This window comes from Aspergillus lentulus (assembly GCF_001445615.1).
Source record: "Aspergillus lentulus DNA, contig: Alt12, strain: IFM 54703, whole genome shotgun sequence".
In the NCBI taxonomy this organism is placed as follows: Eukaryota; Fungi; Ascomycota; class Eurotiomycetes; order Eurotiales; family Aspergillaceae; genus Aspergillus; species Aspergillus lentulus.
This window is the reverse complement of record NW_028322115.1, coordinates 2,587,833-2,605,502: the sequence shown is the minus strand read 5'-3', so window position 1 is coordinate 2,605,502 and position 17,670 is coordinate 2,587,833. Positions and strand designations below refer to the sequence as shown.

The 17,670-nt window shown below is 50.7% G+C and overlaps 7 protein-coding genes across 7 annotated transcripts; 3 read left to right on the top strand and 4 right to left on the bottom strand.

Moving 5' to 3' along the window:
• Positions 1-447: 447 nt before the first annotated feature.
• ALT_6772 (WW domain-containing protein) lies at positions 448-1,332 on the top strand (the record flags this gene model as incomplete). The annotated part of the gene is made up of 1 exon (XM_033561021.2): positions 448-1,332. One exon carries the CDS (start codon positions 448-450, stop codon positions 1,330-1,332), a length of 885 nt encoding a protein of 294 aa, XP_033416912.1.
• A 796-nt stretch (positions 1,333-2,128) lies between these two features.
• Positions 2,129-2,900, top strand: ALT_6771 (ankyrin repeat domain-containing protein; the record flags this gene model as incomplete). Its single annotated transcript, XM_033561022.2, has 2 exons — positions 2,129-2,363; positions 2,449-2,900. 2 exons carry the CDS (start codon positions 2,129-2,131, stop codon positions 2,898-2,900), a joined length of 687 nt encoding a protein of 228 aa, XP_033416913.2.
• A 182-nt stretch (positions 2,901-3,082) lies between these two features.
• On the bottom strand, positions 3,083-4,844 carry ALT_6770 (putative ceramide glucosyltransferase; the record flags this gene model as incomplete). Its single annotated transcript, XM_033561023.2, has 2 exons — positions 3,083-4,637; positions 4,696-4,844. 2 exons carry the CDS (start codon positions 4,842-4,844, stop codon positions 3,083-3,085), a joined length of 1,704 nt encoding a protein of 567 aa, XP_033416914.2.
• Positions 4,845-5,500: 656 nt separating this feature from the next.
• Positions 5,501-7,144, bottom strand: ALT_6769 (H3 histone acetyltransferase RTT109; the record flags this gene model as incomplete). Its single annotated transcript, XM_033561024.2, has 1 exon — positions 5,501-7,144. The coding sequence occupies one exon, from the start codon at positions 7,142-7,144 to the stop codon at positions 5,501-5,503; it is 1,644 nt and encodes a 547-aa protein (XP_033416915.2).
• Positions 7,145-9,278: 2,134 nt separating this feature from the next.
• ALT_6768 (ubp5-interacting protein ftp105) lies at positions 9,279-13,663 on the bottom strand (the record flags this gene model as incomplete). The annotated part of the gene is made up of 10 exons (XM_033561026.2): positions 9,279-9,791; positions 9,855-10,363; positions 10,423-10,666; positions 10,718-11,071; positions 11,122-11,364; positions 11,424-11,521; positions 11,571-12,192; positions 12,264-12,396; positions 12,844-13,377; positions 13,443-13,663. The coding sequence occupies 10 exons, from the start codon at positions 13,661-13,663 to the stop codon at positions 9,279-9,281; spliced, it is 3,471 nt and encodes a 1,156-aa protein (XP_033416917.2).
• A 562-nt stretch (positions 13,664-14,225) lies between these two features.
• ALT_6767 (uncharacterized protein) lies at positions 14,226-16,134 on the top strand (the record flags this gene model as incomplete). Its single annotated transcript, XM_089600130.1, has 4 exons — positions 14,226-14,766; positions 14,825-15,213; positions 15,268-15,933; positions 16,039-16,134. 4 exons carry the CDS (start codon positions 14,226-14,228, stop codon positions 16,132-16,134), a joined length of 1,692 nt encoding a protein of 563 aa, XP_089455592.1.
• A 245-nt stretch (positions 16,135-16,379) lies between these two features.
• On the bottom strand, positions 16,380-17,538 carry ALT_6766 (uncharacterized protein; the record flags this gene model as incomplete). Its single annotated transcript, XM_033564609.2, has 2 exons — positions 16,380-17,365; positions 17,436-17,538. 2 exons carry the CDS (start codon positions 17,536-17,538, stop codon positions 16,380-16,382), a joined length of 1,089 nt encoding a protein of 362 aa, XP_033420500.2.
• Positions 17,539-17,670: the final 132 nt, after the last annotated feature.

Here is a 17,670-nt window from a genome sequence, read left to right as displayed (position 1 = left end):
TAACAGACTGCCAATGTCGAGTTCGAAGTAGCCTCGATTCTCTGTTCCTGCGGCGAGCGAATCAGTGAAAAGATGAACTATAGTATTCTGGATAAGCCGCAGTGAAAATGAGAATATCGTTTACATATGTCTTTTAACCGGTGAGAGCGTCGCCGTTGATTCCACACGAGTATACTAGACAGTTAGGGACAATGGACTCCTGCCTTCCTGCCTTCCTGCCTTCCTGCCTTCCTGCCTTCCTGCCTTGTTGCCTTGCTGCCTCAGGGTTGGTCGAAGAAGATAGATGAACTAGTCCAGATATGGTTAGCGTATAGTGATGATTGTCGGAGTTATTCGTCCGCTGCGGACTCTCTGTAATGCGCAAGTAATTCTGCTACGCCTCTCCGCATCTCTGTTGACAAGCATCTGGACATACTCTCCAACTGTTCAAGCAGTGCTAACTCCAAAATGTCCACGAACCCTCCGTCTAGTCCACTTGACCGTTCCCCCAGCACAGAGAAAGGCGCCACGGACAGCTTATCCGAGCTGCCCGTGGACAACCAGGAAGAATCGAAGACTCGCGAACGGGATACACATGAGGAAGGACATCCAACACAGAACAAGGACGAGGAAGATGACACATCACCGAGCAAAACACAAGATGCCGAAGAAAACACAACAGGCCCTCATGATGATAGAGAAAATGCCCCAGAGGAGGACGCTTCTGCGCCACCATTACCAGACGAACCACTCCCACCACCGCTACCCAACGAGGCTCCTCCCGATGAGGACGATGGCTGGGAGCCCGTCTGGGATGCAGCTGCTCAAGCGTACTACTTCTACAACCGCTTCACGGGCATTTCGCAATGGGAGAACCCACGGGTGCCGGATGCACCATCAGCACCGGCATTAGCACCAGCATCAGCACCCGTGCGTCTCGGCGACGCCGCGGAAGGCGCAAAGGAGAAAAGCCCCGTCGTAGGCGGCTACAATCCGGCGATCCATGGTGATTACGATCCCACAGCGCCCTACGCACAGCAGCACGAGGAGCCCACCCTCGGAGGTGCTGGGGTGGATCCGAGTGGCTCCTACGAGGCTGTTGGTACGTTCAACAGGTTCACGGGCCGGTGGCAGCCTGCCACGGTGACTCCGGAGAACTACAACGATGAGAATAAATCGCGACGGCAGATGAATGCGTTCTTTGATGTGGATGCGGCTGCCAATGCCCATGATGGGCGGAGTCTCCGGGCAGAACGCAGTGCTAGAAAACTCACCAAGAAGGAACTGAAGATGTTCAAGGAAAAGAGAAGAGAGAAGAAAGAGGAAAAGCGGAGGGCGTGGCTACGCGATTGATGCGAGGAATGGGTATTGTTGCTTTCGTACTACTGCTGCTAGACTTTTTGAGATACCTTGAGATACCTTTTGATTCTGTGCATGGGTTGGGGGCGTTTTGACAGATGTACTATATGGGATTGCATAGCATAGAAGCAGCGCTTTTTCCTTTTCTGCAATGGTCTTCATTTCTTCATACCCAGAAATTCGTAGTCTTGCACCGCAGTCACCATAAGATAGAGCCATCCAAGATTCCCCACAATTGGTCACGTGCTATGATATCGAAGTTTCTTTTTGCGACTATCAACGAGTATACAGACGGGATATTGAGCAAACGCGAAGTATATAACCCTTTCAAATAAAAATCTTTCATCCTAAGGTTAGTAAACTTTGCATTTTGTCTGTTTGTGGTAGCCGTTCTGAGAGAGCAACTTTGCGAGTGCGCCTTATCGATATATATCAAGCAAAATCGTGATGGAGGGGCATGACTGTATTCTACGGATTGTACCTGTTGATGTTTAAAAGATGATTTCTGTTGGTTACTATTTTTTGCTCCCTATCTCCAACTTTTCAATTGTGATTTTAACCCACCTATTGTTTATGCATGGTTTGTTGAAAAATTTTCTCATCCGGCTGCCATCGGTAGAATCACTTTACGCATGGAAAAAAGAAAAAAAAAGAGCGTTATGTCAGTAACTAACCAAGTTACAGATACCAAATCACTGCACTATTGGGCTGAATCTGAAATCAGATAGAGCATAAAAACATCAGAAGCATTATCTTCTAGAAGCTAGAAGCCAAGGACAGACAGCGCAAGATGTCCACATCCACATCTACCCGAGTCGCGCTCTCCTTCGAGGCAATCGACGACCTCATCTACGACGCCCGCGCAGGCGACCTGGAAGCCCTCAAGGCCGACCTCGCCACCCAAAGCAAAGAGCACAACTGCCCCGAGTCCTGGATCATTGCCTCCGCCATCGACGCTGAGCCCGAAGCCGAGGGCGGCACGGGGTCCTGCCTGCTTCATTTCCCTGCGGCGAATGGCAATGCTGGTACGTTTTAACGTTTGACTCAACCTGACTCGAGTTGACTGACTACTGGATTGTATGAATGGCCCAACTGACGAATTGCATGCAGAAATTCTCACTTATCTCCTGGCAACTCTAACCGCGCAGTCCGAGGCTTCCCTCTCGGCGGAGCAGGTCGCGGCTGTGGTTAATCACCGCAATCACTCGGGGAATACGCCGCTGCACTGGGCTGCGCTAAATACGCACCTGGAGTGTGTGAAGGCGCTTGTGGAGGCCGGTGCGGATATCGCTGTTAAGAATGATGCGGGGCTGGATGCGATTTTCCTGGCGGAGAGGACCGCTTGGTCGACTGAGGAGGAGGGTAAGGAGGCGCCTGCCGAGGAGGAAGGGACTGGGGAGATGCCCAACGGTCGGCAGGTTGTGGAGTGGTTGTTGAGTTCGGATAAGGCTGGTGATCTTGAGGGAGGGCTCAGCGTTAGTGCTGGTGTTGGTGCTGAGGAGTCAGGGTCAGGGTCAGGGTCAGGGTCTGGGGAGGCGATGGACGTTGATGAGAAGAAATGATTACGACTATCCTGGCTTTGTGTGCTTCCGAGTAGATATTTATTTTGTTACGAATACTATTAGACAAAAGTTCTGAGTTGACACCTTAACGAAGATAGGTTCATTCCCATGCATCTAGATCTAGTTCGTATGTTCAGCGTCGCTGGTCTATCTATATTGACATGTAAACATGAAATGTACTATTAGTCGCTTCGAGCCTTGCCTTTCACACGGGTGGCAGATACCCGCGAAGCTGGACTGGAGTAGGAACCTTCCATCTGCACGCCCTTCCCATCTCTGATTTCCCGGACCTTCATATTGAGTCCAACCCGGAATCGTCGGTCACGCCATTGAACAGTGACTCCCCCGTAGAAGGCCCAAATCCAGATGGGCAGAGCGAGCATCTCTCGGCCCAGCCATGCCGCAAACCAGTGGGAGAACGGCCGCCTCGTCCTTCGGCGTGCGGGAGGCTGTGCAAAGTAGGGCGTGTCGTCGTTTAGCTCGACAGTCTTCGCGGAATGTAACTTGATGTACAATGTCCAGTCGACCAATATCCAGGCAGCGATGCTCAGGGAGAAGACTGTGAAGAAGGCAGTCCAGGAAGTCATGTGGCCTGCGAACCCCAATCCTTTGCGCTGCAGGAATTGAGCAAGAGAGGTGGTGACACCCCATGCCCCGTACAGAGAACATAGGATCGATTCCGTGCCTGGCTCAACTAGAGTCGCAAGAAGGACGGTGAACTTGCGTACGCGCAGCCACCGGACCCGACGTGCCATATAGCCCCGGACACTCATGCTCGCCACAGGCTGGATGGCAAGGTCTCCAAAGACCATGCCATGTTTGCCCCAGCTTTCGCCCAATTCCTTCTCTTCGCGTATCTGCTTTTTCCAAAGCAGATCGCCAATCAAATGGTCCTCACAGATATTGTCAGAGAAATAATCAATACCGGGACGGCGTGGCTGCAGGTCCGTCGGGGATGGTTTCGTCAAATAGTCCAAATGAGACCGGCGAAACATGTTGGATTTCCCAACAATGCACGGCGCAATGAGGACCGTGTTGATGGCAGTATACATCTTCGCATGCGAGGACGCCAGAAACAACTCCTCTAACCGACCGCCTCCTGTCGCAAGCCAGCCAACTTCTCGGTGCTGTTGCTCAATCATGGCAAAAGCGTCGCGCCTCTCGGAAGCAGAATCGCCTTGGGGGCACGCTTGAAGAAGGGCCTGCCGCTCCTCCCTCAAACCGCTAGTCCCCGTCACATCCACCGCAATGGGCAAGTGGTGCACAAACTTGTACTTCCTGCCCGGTGTGTCCCCAAGCCCACATAGTCTGTCCACCATCCGCCCACAAACCCCTCGTCCCACCCACACGTTGCAGTCCAGGATCCATACAATATCACCCTTCGCCTCTCGGTAGGCACGGCTCATATTGCGAATCTTCGGATTCGGCCCCAGATTGTAGTTGGCTGCATTGTTAGGCTGTAGTAACGGATCCTCTTCTTCGATGTAGATGTGCGCGTCGGCGTGCGGGAAATCTGACAGAAGTTTCTGCAGGGTTGGATACGCGGGATCTGCTCGGGACGAGACGCAAAAGTAGACGGTCAGTTTGTCACGGGGATAGTCTTGATAGAAAGTCGCAGCCAGGCAGTCGTAGAGATATGGCTCAAGGCCTTTGATGGGCCGAATCGCGGTGACGTGAGGGGCGTTGGAGGACGAGGCTGCATGGGATTTCCGAGGTCTGCGCGAAAAGTGCATCCATCTGTTCCCACGTACCACACATTAGTTCAGGTCTCAGGAGGTAATTGATAAACAAATACATTTGAAAGTATCCCAGCAGACACACGGCGAACACGATCGTATACCAGATCAAGCACACCCAACCCACTGCAGTCGACCACGCGAGTTCGCCATGTCCTACGGCCGATCCGACATTCAAGCGGCTCAAATGCGATTGAAGCTCTAGCATGGGCAAAGACGACGACAGAGAGACGACAGAGCGGGGACGCAGAGGTTCAGAGAGGACATTCTACTGGAGACGGGCGGTGGAGAAATTCGACAGAAGCGAAAGTGGTCAATTGCCGGAAGCACTAGGATGGCATCGATCGTGCTCATCGTCTGATTGACAACAGTACCGCCAAGCTATAGGATTACATCGTCATGGTCCCATGGGAGAGACATGTTTGCATAGTCGTGTCACTAATCTGGACTAATTGGGTCAATATTCCACTCGGATGCACTATGACTAGACAGCGGAGAAGACACTTGGAAAACAAACGCGCCAGCTCACAGCCCCAATTCAGGCAGCGAAATAATCACATTGTCTTAGAGCATAAGCTGAATGATTACTTCACAGGTCTATTCAGAAAGGAAAAGGCGGGTTGTTTGCATTATTTTACCTTTATTCGTTTGCAATAGAACTCTAGACTCAAAATCGATACTGATGGAGATTTAACACCTTCAGTAATAACCAAGTCCTGCCAAGTATGAATCCCATACGCTGCTCTAAATGACACCAAAGCAACCAATACCTTCCTGAACCATGTAACTGTCGCCCCAGCTCGAGATAAAAAGATACGCCAAACTCCGAGATCGCCATTCCATGCAGAGCGCAGTGTTGCGGACCTATGTCTTCTTCTTCTTTCGAACCAGGTTGGCATTGAGCACGTTCACGCTGGGTGCCTGATTCGGCTGGACGGGAGTTGCGCTGGCCGCTTCAGAATCCCCTGGAGCACCTCGTACTTCCCCTGGCTTGTCGCTCTCCGCATCCGCCGTTTTGCGCTTTCGAACAAAGACTGTGCTAATGACAGTTGCAGCGTCCGTAGGTTTCTGACTTAACTCCGTCGTAGCATTTCTCCCCTCAACCCGTTGACCGACCCAAAGCTGATCAGCGAGCGAGGCGACTTTCTCGGCCCATGCCTTGGTGCTGGCGATAGCTTTATGTTTGGTGTCAAAGTCTTGGTCGATAAGGAAGTTAATTGCCGCCTTGTAGTCTTCCTCACTCAGGACCGCGTGTCCTCGGCCTGAGTCTGGCCAAAAGAACGCACTGGGGCCCGTAGCTTGCTGTACTGTAGCATGGGTGTCGGAAGATGAGGCACTGGGTTGGGTGATTGATGATGTTTGGAGATCACTTGTGGGAGGTTGCGATGGAGCAGACGCAGACGAAGACGCAGACGCTACTTCATCCTTTTGTTTGGTCACATCGTGAGTTGTCTCTGCAGATTTAGAAACAACATTCTCGACATCCCGAGAAGCAACACGAGAGCTCGTCATCTGGACCGAATTGACAAGACCTGGCGGATTAATGACAAGCCATAAGAACCCAACTAAACGGCCTGCCGAACATTCCTGTCGAAACGCCATCATCTCCCAGAACTGCGCAAGAGACTTTACGCTTCGCCAATGACCAGAGTTCTCCTTGGACCCTTCAGCTCCCGTCGACTCTGGTAATTCATCGTCCAAGTCGATCAGAAAGCGTGTCTTGGGGTCATCTGGGAAGCGAGGAACGAGACACCGTGGCGGAGCGTTGGGATTATCACAGAGCTGATGGAGAGGGTAGCTATTTAACCATCTGGGCCGGTCCTTGTCATCAGACCTCGCTGTTATTGGGAAGAAGCCCCGGGTCTCGAACTTGTCGCATCCTGGAACGATCAGAAACGCTGTTGCTGAACTCTTCGCCGACTCCTTAGTTTGATCATGCAGCGCCTTTTCATGAGAACCTGTCTCAGGCTCATATTCTCGTAGAATGGGATCAATGACACGACACCACCATTTGATCAACCGGCGATCATCCAAGACATGCTTTTCAGGGTTCTCGATGCTCCCAGGAAACAAGTACTGATTCTGGGCCCGGGCAAACAACGACACCATCAACCGGACTCCTGGCCGTTGACGGGTCTGCACAAGAAATGATAGAAATGCATTCGAGATCAGTCTGAGCAGTGAGACCTTGGGCGCATTCTTCAGCAGATGCAGGTAGCCAGTTGAATCGGCCTTGGAGACGAAAATGGTTGTCAGATGCGCGGTGCCGTACACCAGCACTTCGATCCCAAAGACGATCACTTCCGACTCCTCATTTCCATCGGGACTAATGGAAACTGCGAGGAAATGATTCTCACAAAAGGTCGACTCAGGTTCTTCGCCTGGTGGAGCTGCAAAGAGAGCCGCACAAGGGCTCGGGGCCGATGAGATATGGCGGATCGTCACCTTTACCCCCGTGGGGAGCACCTTGGCCAAGGAATCTCCCAGTTCGACATCAACGTTCGACATTTGAGCCGTCAGAAGCTCTTATTAGGTTGAGGTATTTCAAAGAGTAGAGATAGCCGAGTGTGCTCAATCAAAGTGTCAGACGCGTTCCAACACACGGGCGCGTCACGTGTCCTTTCTCTTGGACCTCTGGCTGGCAAAGGAAGAATGTGTGAATTCTACAAAGGACGTGGTGTCTCTGAATCATATTGTATTAAGTGTTTATTAGTACCGTATATGCTTAATTCCAATTAGTGCGCCTTTGGAAGGCTCACTCTATAACAATGATCGGTGAGCAAAATGCAATTACGCCAAATGCAGCCAGACATGGATGGTGGTGGAGTTATTGACAGTAAAGCTCATGATAATGTTCAGAAATAACTGGCCGCAGCCTCGAGGTCATCGGCATTCAGGAGCGCAACACCCTCCTTAAGCAGAGCTCTCCAGACCGCATTACGGGTCCTGATGGGATAGCTGGGCGTCTCCCAGTATCTGGCTCCAATGCCCCTTTCCTTTGCGGTCGCGATTTGCGAGCGCAGAGTGCTGAGCTGCTTCTCCGTCAATATCGCTTCAGGATCACCCTCCGAAACCGGGCCGATGGCATCCGCAAAGCTTGTAGACGCGATGGGAGAGATCAGGTCTGTGATACCGGCATTCTCGGGCTCGTTCAAGGACCCGAGGTGAGCATCAAAAAAGTAGTCCCGGTTTGCGACAGGCGCAACCATATCATAGGGCGTGTTGCCTGTGCCGATCACGGTAATGGGCCCGTTGGTGATGGTCTTGTTGTTCTTCAGAGTTGTCAAATAACCATGTTCACGCAGTGGTTCCAAGGCATCAATCACAGCCTTGAAGGTCTCATGCCCATTGGTCTTTGCATCAATGAACAAGTAAAGCGATTGGGACACTGAAGTGTCGAACACGCCACTGATCAAGAATATCAGTCCTGTGTACGCCAGACGCAATGAGCTAGCTTACTTGTGGGTGGGAGACGTCACAAAACGCGATCGAGGATTCTGGCGTTTGAGAACATCGAGGATTGGATTAATGTACAATGATTCCAGGGTTCTCTCTTCTGTTAGAGAAGACGTATCGTGGCCGACCCGCTCGATGTTAGAAGGAAGACATCTATCACTTGATGACTTTGTACTTACATAGAGTGTACCGTTGTACAGCCAGACATCTGCTTCCGTTGAGATGCATCCTTGTGAGAGAGCTTGAAAGGGGTCAGACAAAAGCCATGCATACAATGTGAGGTGATCGAAATGCTGCTTTACCAGTGTAGAAAGGTACATCTCTCCAGTAGTCGCTGCCCAGAGAATTAGAACCATTCTTAAAGATTGATCAAATCACGTCTTGACTTACTTGTGAGAATGAACTGGAATCTTATGCCAAAGTAAATCACATCCCAATCAGCTCAATTTATCCAACAAGTGCATGGAGACAATGACTGAGAACTCACAGGTACAATGCCCCTGGTAAAATCTGTAGGATATCCGTACTCTTGACTTCTATGGGTATTATCGAGGACGTTCTGAAGGCCTGTCGGAAGCCCAAATACGATATTCGGCAATGAGAGGATGACGGCGGATGCCGTGACAAGCAGCGAGCGTGGTAGTACAGTCATTTTCCTTTGCGAGCACCAGGGAAATATACTTTGTCGGATGAGCGTTCTAAGACAGGAACAATCTCTACGAGGCTAGAACGCGATTATATTTCAACATGGGATGTGATGATCGAGAAGATCCCCCCCAAATGCCAAGTTTCGATGCCGAGCGAGGCAGGGCTTGGAGCCAATCCCTGTCTCACGTGGAGTACAATCTCACCACAGCCATGTTCATCAGCCAACACAGGTACAATGCGGAAGCAGAGGGGTTTTATCTTAAATAAAATGTAAGACAAATTCCCCTACCTGGACTTGAGTTCTCGTTCACGCCATCAGATGAGACCAGTTAATTGGCTAACCGTCGTAGAACAGTCATGGATTAACCATGGTTGATAAACTATACAGCAGCCAGCATGACTGACAATCTACAATTTCCAGAGCGCCAGATGATCCGAATGTGAAGCTTTGAAAGCCTATGCGTCTGAAAATAACATCACATATCACGAACACTGCCAGCTGCTTGGGAGAAGGAAATAACTAAAGGGCCCAGACGCTCTATACTTCTCGAACAGATGGTGGTCTTGAGCCGCTCTGGGAGTCCTGTGTACTACTGCGCCTGAGACTCAAATTCCCGATGCGCTGCACCAAGTTGCTTCCAACAGCGTCGACTGCGCCTTTCGGAGCGAGCAAACTTGGACCTTGCGCGGCCGCCTCCTGGACCCTGAAGAGTTTGATTCCTGTTCCGTTCCACACGCCAACAGTGCCGGGCGTAGCACCAGATGCTGTGCCAACTACCATCTCACTGGAGAAGATGAAACCCCAAAGCAAAGACTCATACCAACCCAAGGACAGGGCTGACCATTCAAAAGAATGTACCCGTACAGGCGAAGGCTCTGATAGTAGCCCTTGGATTGTGGGCTCTTCTGCAAAGGAGGGAAGATTCGCAAGTAAAGTGCGAGCTTCCGGGCTCGATGCGGCCTGGAAAGCCGAATCCGGGATGTGGGGAGCAATGGCCGAAATGATAGTGAGGATAGTGTGAAGAGGAAGCTCTGGTAGCCATGACTCCAACTAAACGCGGGATTGTTAGAACAATAGACATAAACTACACGCACATCGTCGAGAGACACTTACCCAAGCAACAGTCGGCGTAAAACCGCTGGAAGTGGAGAACATGGCAGACATGCTACTTTGACTGGTGATGCTGTTCTGCCGGGAGAACGATGGCTGCCCAGCAGGCATCTTACCTCTGGCTTTCTCAGACATTCCCCGCAGTTGTAGAGGGACACTTTCATCGATAGCTGATGATGTCGACGGCCTTCTTGAGTTTTGCGCGGAGGGAGAAGACTGCGACGGCGTGTCTTGCCCGTCATGTTGGTCATCCGATTCGTCACCGCCAATAGCGAAAGGGCTATTCTCTTCGGGAATACGGGTCAAAGGCGAGCGTGTTCCTGACGACACATGAGGATCCTCTTCAGCCTGCGACAGGGTAGGGCTAGAGGAAGAGTCGCGAGATGCAGCTTTAGCTTTCCTCCTTTCATTTTGCCGTTCAATCTCTTGCTGTCCACTTTCGAGAGTGAAGGCTCGGACAGCTTCAAAACGTTTCCTGTATTTTAGAATAGCGTATACTAGGAACGGGTTTTCTGCGATAGTCAGTCAGCGAGCCAAGCCGCTATGAAAGTGAAGACATAGCGACACTTACTGGTGAATTTGTGTTCAAGTATCGAGTTTATGGATTCAAGCACTGAGGCTAGGAGGACATGGTTCGTTTCGTTAGCTAGGAGGAAACTGGGAGCGGACATCGAGGAGAAGAGCTGCAGAAGCCTGGAGCATGTGGCTGGTGAGAGATGTTCTAGGTAAGGAGCCACGTTGTTGATGATCGCTAAGAGTGCTGGATAGACAGCATTCAGCTTGCCTTTGCTTGCGGTAAGCAGAGTATGGATGGACTAAACCACATTTAGTACGGTTTCGCATGACGAATTCGGCGAAAGACAGACCATAACCAGGTAGTCACCATAGGTACCCTTGAAGCCCGGAATACGAATGTTCTGAGGTAACGTCTCCTGAGCGTCAAATTTCATGTTGAGACTTTTTCCAAAATTCCGTTCGACACTCATAGTTTGTAAAATAAAGATGCACATTCTCACAACGCCTTGCTTGGATGCGTCAGATTTGTATTCGATAGCGTAAAAGATACAGAGAATGGCAAAGTCATGGGAGCGACTTGAATCAATGATGAATGACCTGAATCGCTTGTTGCACTGAAGGGCCTCCCAGAACAAAATGAGCATTTCTGGAGCCCATTTGATAGACTTCTGGCTGCCGGGAAGGTAAGAGTTCGTGACTTGCATCTGCCACTACATCAGAACTAAGCACATCCGATTGGGGAATGCAGACCCACAGGTTGGTTCAGGATTCTGGTCATGCCATCGACAAGGAATTGAAAGTCTTGCGGTCGGTGCAGCCGACCGAAGTAATGGCGATAATAGTTCTTCGGCGGTGTCCCACGACCGTCCTCTGGGATAGGATATAGGAGGAGAACAAGAAGAAATTGTAGACAGTATATAACCAAGATCTGCTTGGAGTCTTTCCAGACCACATGGTCATATGGAACCCTCCATGACGCAGGATTGTACTTAATAGACTGCGTGAGACCGTGGTTAGTAGGAGGCAATAGTCAAAACCATACAGCACTGTACATACAGTATTTAGCAATGAGCACAGCAATGTGAGGACAACTTGCTTGTCAGGGCAGGTTGCAATGTAGGTAATGGCCTTAACACCCTGAACAGGTAGGAGACCTGCAGCGTCGTCAGCGTTGCGTCCCATATCGAGGACAAAGAATCTTACTGAGCGGCATGTACATTGCCTTTCCAGTCAATGTAAGCAATAGTCGCAAAATCTCGCACCGGTTGCTTTCGAGCTCTTTGCTGGAGCCCATCGAAGTATTGCAGCCGACACCACTTTGCCATATCGAGTATGATATCTTACCCTTAGCCGTTGGGAGCTTTGGGATCGTAAAGTCCGTATAGAATAAAAGATCCAACAGGTTGTCAATCAATTCCTCGGCCAAGGGCTTCACATCTTCGTATTCATTAGTCCAAGGCAACGTCTCCTCCTGGCGTCCTTCAGCCTGCGCTTCATCAAATAGGACTTCTGCTCCCGGTCGAGCTCCTCTAGTATTCTTCTTCCGTCGACCCCAAAAGAATTTCTCCTCCCATTCTTCTAGGTGCTCAGCCTCGTAGATGAAGGGAAGGATGCGCGTGAGTATGCGGATACAGTTGAGAAGGTCTCTCTCGGGAGCGAGGTCGGGATCTGGAAAAGACGGATGATTCTTCAGAAAGGTAAGACGAGAGGTTATTGAAAGCAATAGTGTCTCCAAATTAGGTAATGCATGGTCGCGCGTCCGTCGTATATCTGCGGGGGTGAATAAGCTGAATACATCTTCTGTCGACTCTGGGAGCTCCCAGAACTACACCGAAGCAGTTAGCGAGTAGATGGCCACGAGAGATCAGATGAGATCTCATGACAAGAGAGACAAACTCTGGACCAGTAAGGATCATCAGCAGGAATGTCCTTCTCCTCCGACAGACGGAAGATTCCCTGCTTGAAGACCAACTTCGACTCCGAGGCTCCCATAGCGAAGCGACACCGGCGCGGGTTGATGGTATTATAACTTCATAGGATGTTCAGGGGAAAAGAAGAAGAATCAATATAGAGTGTGCAAGCGCTTTCACGGACGTCCTTCTTATATATATCGCTAAATGGAAGTGCAAAGTGTGCAAGCTGATTGTATGTTGGTGTTGTGGTTCGCTGGTCCCGTCACTGCGGGAAGTTACCTCTTGGACCAACGGAGACGGAGCTCGGCCATGATGGAGTTTGAGCAAAGAGCCACAATTAAGAGTTTAAATCAATCCGCCGACCACGCTACCTGAGTTTATTATATATTTTGTTGAAGGAACAGAGCAATTTGTACGATTAATCCCTATGCAATTTGTGAAATTAACGCTCAATCTAATAAACTCGATGTACACGATCCCTTCCATTCGTAATTGCGCCGACGCCGATCAGCCCGAATTATAGACTCCCATTACTCGCAGAGAGCCGTCTACTTCTTTCATACAACCATTTGTTGCTCAACCCCAGGTTCGCGCGCTTGCCCCCTACAGGCGAAGGACTCGCCGGCCCTATGCTAGACTCCCCGAAAAGCGAGCTGCGACTGAATGTCGAAGAAGACCCGAAGCTTGGCCGTCGCCCGCTCTCTTTGCCGCCATTCGAAACGGCTTTGTACAGTAGCGGGCTTGTCGATGGCGAAAATGATGCGCCCGACGAAAGTCTACGTCCTGAAAGACCAGCACTACCGGATAGGGGCGACGATGCACCTTTGCTCGCTGGAGTCGCTGTTCTCGAGGCGGACAGTCGATACCTCGGTGGTGTAATGTACGTGGTCCCCGGTGTAAGCGGTGGAGTCGCGGACGGATCGAGTCCGAGGAGAGAACGTTGTGTAGGAGTGAGAGGGATATCGGAGAGGTCATCTTTCGGTCGGAACAAAGGGTATAATGCAACCAGGATGTTCAACGCAAGAATGAGCTGTACGACGTGCAGCGCGAGGTCCGGATAAGCGGGGTACTGGCCCAAGTTCTGTAGACGAAGCGAACTGCGGGATCTTGGTCAGAAAGATGGAACTGCAATTATCCTCGAACCAACATGGCTATCGCTCACTATGATTTAACCGTGTTTCCGAATACCCAGGTCGCAAGCAAGGTGGCCCCATTCCAAACAAGCTTTCGAATATTGCGATCTCCGAATGTTCCAGCATTCTGTCGCCTTACAACTTCATTGAGACGAGGATGGCGCCATTTTCCAGGCGTCCGTGAGGCATCGGGGACAGGGGCGAGCACCGATACGGCCCTGGGTGTAGATGGAGCGGATTGGGCCGCCATTGATATTTGCCAGAAAACAAATAGAAATGCCGGCTAGCTGAAGTCAGAAAACAAAGATTATGATCGCCAGGAGTACTACAAGGGACTCACCTTGAAGAAAAAAGAGATCAGTGTGTGCGTTAAAACTTACCTTTGAATCAACCCAGCGATTTGGACTTGATTCATGTGTACATTTGCGTGTTGTCGTGCAGGCGTCTCAAAGGTCGACCTGAACCATCACTGCCAATATGGCAACAGCTGTTTGCGAGTTAAGATGCGCTGGTCGGAAGTGTGTGAGTATTGTTTTGACGCGACACTCCAGAAGAATAGCAAGAATGGCCGCTTAGTGGTCACAGGCAACAGACGCCGGTGCCGCGAAGTTTTCAGCTAACCTCCGTAGCTAGACGCGGCTCTCGGTCCGTTCCCCACATCTTGAACAACTCCATAACCATAACTGAATCCCCCTCACGTCATTTCGTTCATCTATCTCCGAATGGGACTACGACCTCTCGAAACCAATCTCCAAGTAAATTTGTAGCTCTTGGTTTGATAGACCAGTCTCTGGATTCAAGGACTTCACATAATGGCCTCGGAATCGTCAGCCTTGGCGAGACTGGATGCCTTGGCCACTGATTTCCTGGCTGACTGGGATATTTACACAACTTTGATCGCAGGCGCTCTTATTGCCCTCACCGTGTACTCTTTTGTTACATCGAAAGATGCCGACATTCATCCTTTCTTACTTGCTCGTCAGTCGACAGCTTTCCCCGTACGTCAACCCGGAGAATCAGCGGCGTATAGAAGCCTAGAGACTCCGCACGGATACCCACTCAGATCCGGACTCAACATCAAGGACCCTGGTGCACCAAGATGGACGGGTGGAAGAAGAGGTGACCTCCGTGATATCTGGAAGGTTGCTGTGCGTGGTGCAGTGTCAGAGAATGGTGTAGTCTCTGGGAAACAAGGAAAGATCTACACGGTGCTTGGAAAGAAAGCCGTCGAGCATTCTTTGGACCAAGTCACACAGGAAATCAATGTCATCGGCCATCGTCTGCAGGAATCTGGCGTCAAATCGGTTGCTGTGTGTTTGACAGATTCTGTTGAGCTCCTGGCTTCCATTTTCGGTTCGGGCCCTTCGCTTCTTATTCCAAGTATGCATCGAGCTGACTTGATGACACCTAGCTGGTGCCTTCTATGGCTTCAAGACTATTATTATCCCTCACAACCTCGAACCTCAAGTCCTCTCTGCCCACCTGGAAAAGTCGCAGGCAGATGCTTTAATTGCCGAGGCCGGTGCACTGGACTTGTCCCTGGTGGCCAAGAACAACAAGCAACTCTCTCAGGTCATTTGGGTCGCTAAGATTGGAAGCCAGCACATGGACTGGAATCAAGTGCCTGGAGATGTTCAAGGAAGCTTGGAGGTAGCCGTATGGCATGAGTTGGTTGAGGAAAAGAAGGACCTGACCGGCTTAGACGTTCCCAGTTGGGACCCCGACAGTCCTGCGCCGTCTGTGACCACTGTATGGCCGACCAAGTCTCAAGTGGGCGATTTCATTGAATTCCAGCCAGAGGTTAGTTTTCTCGACTGAGCTTTTTCCCTTGCAATCACCGCTAACTCCCACCAGAATCTTGCAGCCGGAATCGCGGGATTGACATTCTCCTTGCCTCGGAATCAGCGGTTCAACCCCGACGACCTGGTCCTTTCGATCGATTCTCTCTCACGTTCATACCCACTGTGCCAAATCATGAGTGCACTTTTCTCGAATTCTTCTATCGCTCTCAACTCTGTTGCTGGCGAGGGCGTTGATTTTGCCTTGGCTACTGTTGGAGTGTCGCCTACCGTCATTGTTGCTTCTTCCCGCACCATGTCCGAGTATCATGCCAGACACATGGAACCCCAAGCCGGCGTCCTGACGTCGATCGTCCGCTGGTCTCAGCTGCGCAAACTGGATGCCGGAATCATGCCTTCTCGTGGCCTACTAAGTCAGGTTGCTAGTATCGCACCGACCGCTGAACTCTCCCTCGAAAGGCTCCGCCTGTTATGCGTCTCCCATCGGGCTGATACCGACCCGGCTGCGCGCCTGACATCAGCTCAATTGGCAGACCTTAAAATCTTCCTAGGTGCTCGCGTTGTGTACGCTCTGACTGGCGCGGGCGTGGCAGGTGCTGTCTCCCAGACCAACGTCTTTGATTACCGACGCTTCACGGGCCCGAGCCATTTTGGCGCCCCCTTGAGCTCTGTTGAGCTTCTTTTGACTGGCGTGTCTGATGAAAACCCACTCGAAGGACAGGTGGGTGCCATACTTTCATTTTTTCATTTTTTTTTTTTTTTTTTTTTTTTTTTTTTTTCTTTCCTTTGCATTATTTTATTCCATTCACTGACTGCTCCCGAATAGATTACTGTTTCCGGCCCCGCTGTTGTCTCTGGTAAAACCAGTCTTTCGTCGCGGGGCCGCATACGAGAGGACAACACCTTGGAGCTTTCCCTTTGAAACTATCCGTATCTCGGGTTATGACGTTGACAGTGCATGTATTTCGAGCGCGCCCTTTTTCTTTTTTTCCATGGGCTACTGAGCCACTCGCGGTTTTCAAGTTGGATCGCTAGTCCTTTGATTTCTTGCGGTGAGCGCCGCCAATCCACAAGGTAGGATGAACGGCAAATACAATATTGGAACAAAGTCTAAGGTGGTAATATACATATCAAGACGTAGTCAGTGGTGATGCAACAGGGTCAAGGCTAATGCAGGAGCTGGCTTTGTTGATAGCCCAGTGTCGGCTTTTGCTGGACATTCTCGGGGGCCATTTCCTTATGGTTGGCAATCAATAGACGCAAGTGGTTCAGGCGTCTCTTCAGAGGACCAGACACAGCTTTGTCATTTGCGACGCCCTCAACCTGAAGGGCGAGCGTAATTCCGTTGTAGATAGGCACGTTCTCCTGGAGCATGCGATCGACTGTAAACCAATCCGTGGTATCGCGGAAAAAGTTGCCTGCCTCCCAGTTCGCCATGAGGCGCTGAGCATAGGCATACACATCGCCGGACTCATCCTTGCCTCCCAGTTCGTTCACAGCACGAGCAGCGCTAAGCTCAAGAAGAGTACCGATGACAAAGGGTTGTCGTTTGGGATCTTCTTTTATGTTCTGGACATTCCGGGAATGCTCCGGAGCTTCCATCAACGCGGCAAACTGCTTAGCCATGCCAAGAGCCTTGGAGACTGCGGGATCCTTGAACTGCTCCTTCTGAGCTTTCTTGTGGAGCTCGAAGAAGATACGCTGGACGATCCCGTTGTTGTCCAATCGAAGACCGGTCCGTTCCGTTTGCTTCGCACATTCGAGGATGGCACCGAGTGCGTCGGCCTCACCAGCTTTGCGCACAGTCCACTCCCAGTTCGCGAGGCTTAATGGTCTCTTCGACGTCTGTAGCCCGCCAAGGAAAGGTGCAAGGTTCTGCCAGTCTTTCCTGGTCTTCATGAGCAAGACAACATCCTTGAATTCTTTCTTTGGTGGTCTGGACAGCGGATCCATGGGCCGGAGTTGGTAAGGCTCATCGTTGTCGCCAATATTTACCGTCACTGGTTGCTGCTCAAGTTTCTCCGCATATTTCCGTCGAAACATTAACCTCCTTTGCTCGGTATTCAAGCCAAAAGGTATGAAAAGCTCTTCTCGGAAACGTTTTAGGGCCTGGTCTAGTTCGGGGGAGGATGTCGGAGGGAAGGTGGGAATTGCTAATTGCAAATCATGTCAGTGTTTTTGCCGTGGGAGGTTGTCTGCTCTTGGATTCAAACCCATGCTTACCATTATGCGAATATGTACGATATTGTGTAATAGATCCAATGGATTGACGCAGGTAGCTGCTGTTCTGGCAGCGGAAGAGCCTGCCAACGGCGCTTTGCGCCATTTTATATCTGCTCTGGAGCAAGATTGAGAATAGTGCGCTTTTATTAAAATGGCAGACCAAGGTGCTGGACGACCGAATAGGATGCAGAATCGATGCGAGAGCTGTGATGGGTTTATTTTCTGGACAAAAATT